The sequence below is a fragment of the Cryptomeria japonica genome, chromosome 2 (genome assembly GCF_030272615.1).
Source record: "Cryptomeria japonica chromosome 2, Sugi_1.0, whole genome shotgun sequence".
Classification (NCBI taxonomy): domain Eukaryota; kingdom Viridiplantae; phylum Streptophyta; class Pinopsida; order Cupressales; family Cupressaceae; genus Cryptomeria; species Cryptomeria japonica.
Genome location: NC_081406.1, coordinates 266,917,580 through 266,920,433, shown reverse-complemented (window position 1 = coordinate 266,920,433; position 2,854 = coordinate 266,917,580). Strand labels below are relative to the sequence as shown.

General features: G+C 39.3%; 1 protein-coding gene across 1 annotated transcript; it reads right to left on the bottom strand.

Moving 5' to 3' along the window:
• Positions 1 to 566: 566 nt before the first annotated feature.
• On the bottom strand, positions 567 to 1,922 carry LOC131056074 (probable aquaporin PIP1-5). Its single transcript, XM_057990409.2, has one exon. It carries the CDS (start codon positions 1,633 to 1,635, stop codon positions 772 to 774), a length of 864 nt encoding a protein of 287 aa, XP_057846392.1. The 5' UTR covers positions 1,636 to 1,922; the 3' UTR covers positions 567 to 771.
• Positions 1,923 to 2,854: the final 932 nt, after the last annotated feature.

The window sequence follows — 2,854 nt, the reverse complement described above, 5'->3', positions numbered from 1 at the left end:
TTTCTTAACAACTATTGGTACATTTCCTAACAACTGTTGGTACATTTCCTAACAAAAATTGATATTTTTTGTTTCAAACAATAGGTTTTATTTGTTCAATTTTTGGAACAAAAGGTATCAACAACCCTCACAACAATTGGAACATGCTCAACTACTGGGTCCTTTCCCCTAGATAAACTTAAAAAAATGTGTTATTCCTGAAATCCATAAACTTATATTAAAAAGTTGTCACAAATTTCAAGATTTGCCTTTCTATGGCATTTCCCATACAATCAAATACAGTGACGAATTAACAGATAAAATAGCTTTAATTGCATAAAAATAAGAGGCCCGTAAACAAAAAAAGAGGCCCGCAAACAACAAACAACATTCTTCACAGGTACATATTCCTTTCGCAGCAGGCAACTGAGCAAAGACAGATATAGTAATGGAATAGATAACACAGAACTGATATACTGTATTAGTGTAGATAAACTTTATATATTTCATATCGACTCCAAAAACTTACATTAATCACAAAATTTCAAGATAAGCGAAGTCTATGCCATTTTCTCACAAAATAAATATGGCAAAGTTAACAGGTAGAATAACTTTAAATTACATAGAAATAACAGACCCACAAACAACATTCTGAAAAACTACATAATCCTCTCTCTGCAACTGCAACTGCAACTGCAACTAAACATAATTATCTTAAAACAGATACCATGTACAACACAGATACAGCACAGCCATGGTATAACACACAGCAGAAAAGGCTCTGAACATTCTCTAAGACCTAGACTTGAATGGAATGGCGCGGATGATGAGCTGGTGGTAAATGGCAGCGAGAGCAGCTCCAGTAAAGGGTCCCACCCAGAAAATCCAGTGATCATCCCAGGCATGGTTCTTGTCATAAATGATAGCAGCACCCAAGCTCCTAGCTGGGTTTATCCCAGTCCCTGTTATAGGAATGGTGGCCAAATGCACCAAAAACACAGCAAACCCTATAGGCAGAGGTGCCAGGACTGGCACATGTGAGTCCCTGGCACTCCTCTTAGCATCTGTGGCAGAGAACACAGTGTAAACCAGGACAAAAGTACCCACAATTTCTGCCCCCAATCCATCTCCCTTAGTATAGCCATGAGCCACCAGATTGGCCCCTCCTCCCTGTACTTCATACATGCTCTTCTCAAACCCCTTCACAACCCCTGCACCACAGATGGCCCCAAGGCATTGGCATATCATGTACAGCAATGCCCTTGGCAAGGACACTTTCCTAGCTAGGAACAGGCCAAAGGTAACTGCAGGGTTTATATGCCCTCCTGAAATGCCTGCAGTGCAGTAAACAAGGGCAAATATCATACCACCAAAAGCCCAAGCAATGCCCTGGATACCCACAGACTGGCACATATTGGGTGATCTCTTTACCCCCATTACAGTGAGGATTGTAATGTAGAGGAACAGAAATGTGGCCACAAACTCTGCTATTCCTGCCCTCCAGAAGGACCATGATCTGAGCTCCTCTGGCTCAAACAGGGGAGCAGGGGCTGCTTCCTTGTAGTCCTTCTCTTGAGTCTGGGCAGATGTCCCCAGAGCCTGCCTCTCTGAGTACTTGCTTGCTCCCACCTTCACATCTTCTTCCCTCCCAGCCATTTTTTTCAGCTGCCCTGCCTACTATACCAGAAAACAGAGTATTGCAGACGAAGTAAGTAAATGGGTGTGTGTAATCATGGCTTAATATAGAATTCCAAGATGGGTTCTTGGTGAATTGGCAAGCAAAGCAAGGGCCACATGCCCCCCACTACTGACAATGACAGCACTAATCTGATCACCATCTGATTTGAGCACTAATCTGATCACCATCTGATTTGATTTTTCTCTCTGACACCATCTCTTCAGAATATAACAAGGCATGGCATTTGCTGCTTTTCTTTCCCAAAGTCTCCATTCTTGTTCTGCTTTCTTATACCCAACGGATGCTTTTTTATACCCATCAAACGGCTCTTTTGATCTCTTTTCTTACTTTCACGTGCTGTGTAATGACGTTTTTTCCTTTGACGTGAAGGTTGGTGCTCTTTTGGGTGGCTGTGCACTCTTGCACCAGTTCTCTGTTTTATCTCATTAAAGTGTTCTTAAAATTGGCTGCGTCTGTCTTCTTTGTTTCCATCAGTTCATATTGTCTTTTTGTTTCTTATTATCACTCCCAACTTTTTGTTATGTTCTGATGTCATCATAATTAGATAGGAAAAGATTCACTAATCGTCCATTTTAATTTTGCGAATTTTTTTTAGTTTTTTCTAATGTGACTTGAGGTAAAAGTTATTATTCCAATTTCTTGTAGCTACGATGAAAGCAAAAGGATCCGTTATGTTCACAAAGATCAAAAGAGTTGTCATTTAGAATTGTTATGTCTACAAAGGTCAAAAAGTGGTCATTTAGAAGTGGCATCTCATACATATTCATATATGTCCCTACAACCATGTGTTATAACTATAAAAAAATTTGCTTAAGTGATCTAATGTATATTCACCTATTAAATGCTTTTATATCAATAACTATGCACAAATACTTCGGTGGTATGTTGCACAAGTCCTCCAATTAAATATTCAAATTTTAACTACTGAAGGCTATTGCTATATGTGAAGTATTTAATTGGCTTTTAATTATCATGTATTCATTATTTTTAAAGATAGTGATTGGAGGGTTTGGGGAGAGGACCCAATAGTTGAGCACCCTAACTTCACGCTTCTCAAAATCCTATGTGGGAATTTCAAATTACTCCCAATTTTTTACAACAACTTACTTGGTAAGTCCCCTGCTTATAACTAAAGTTTCAAGGTCACATCAACATGCTTTTTGCCAAGGTGTCCAA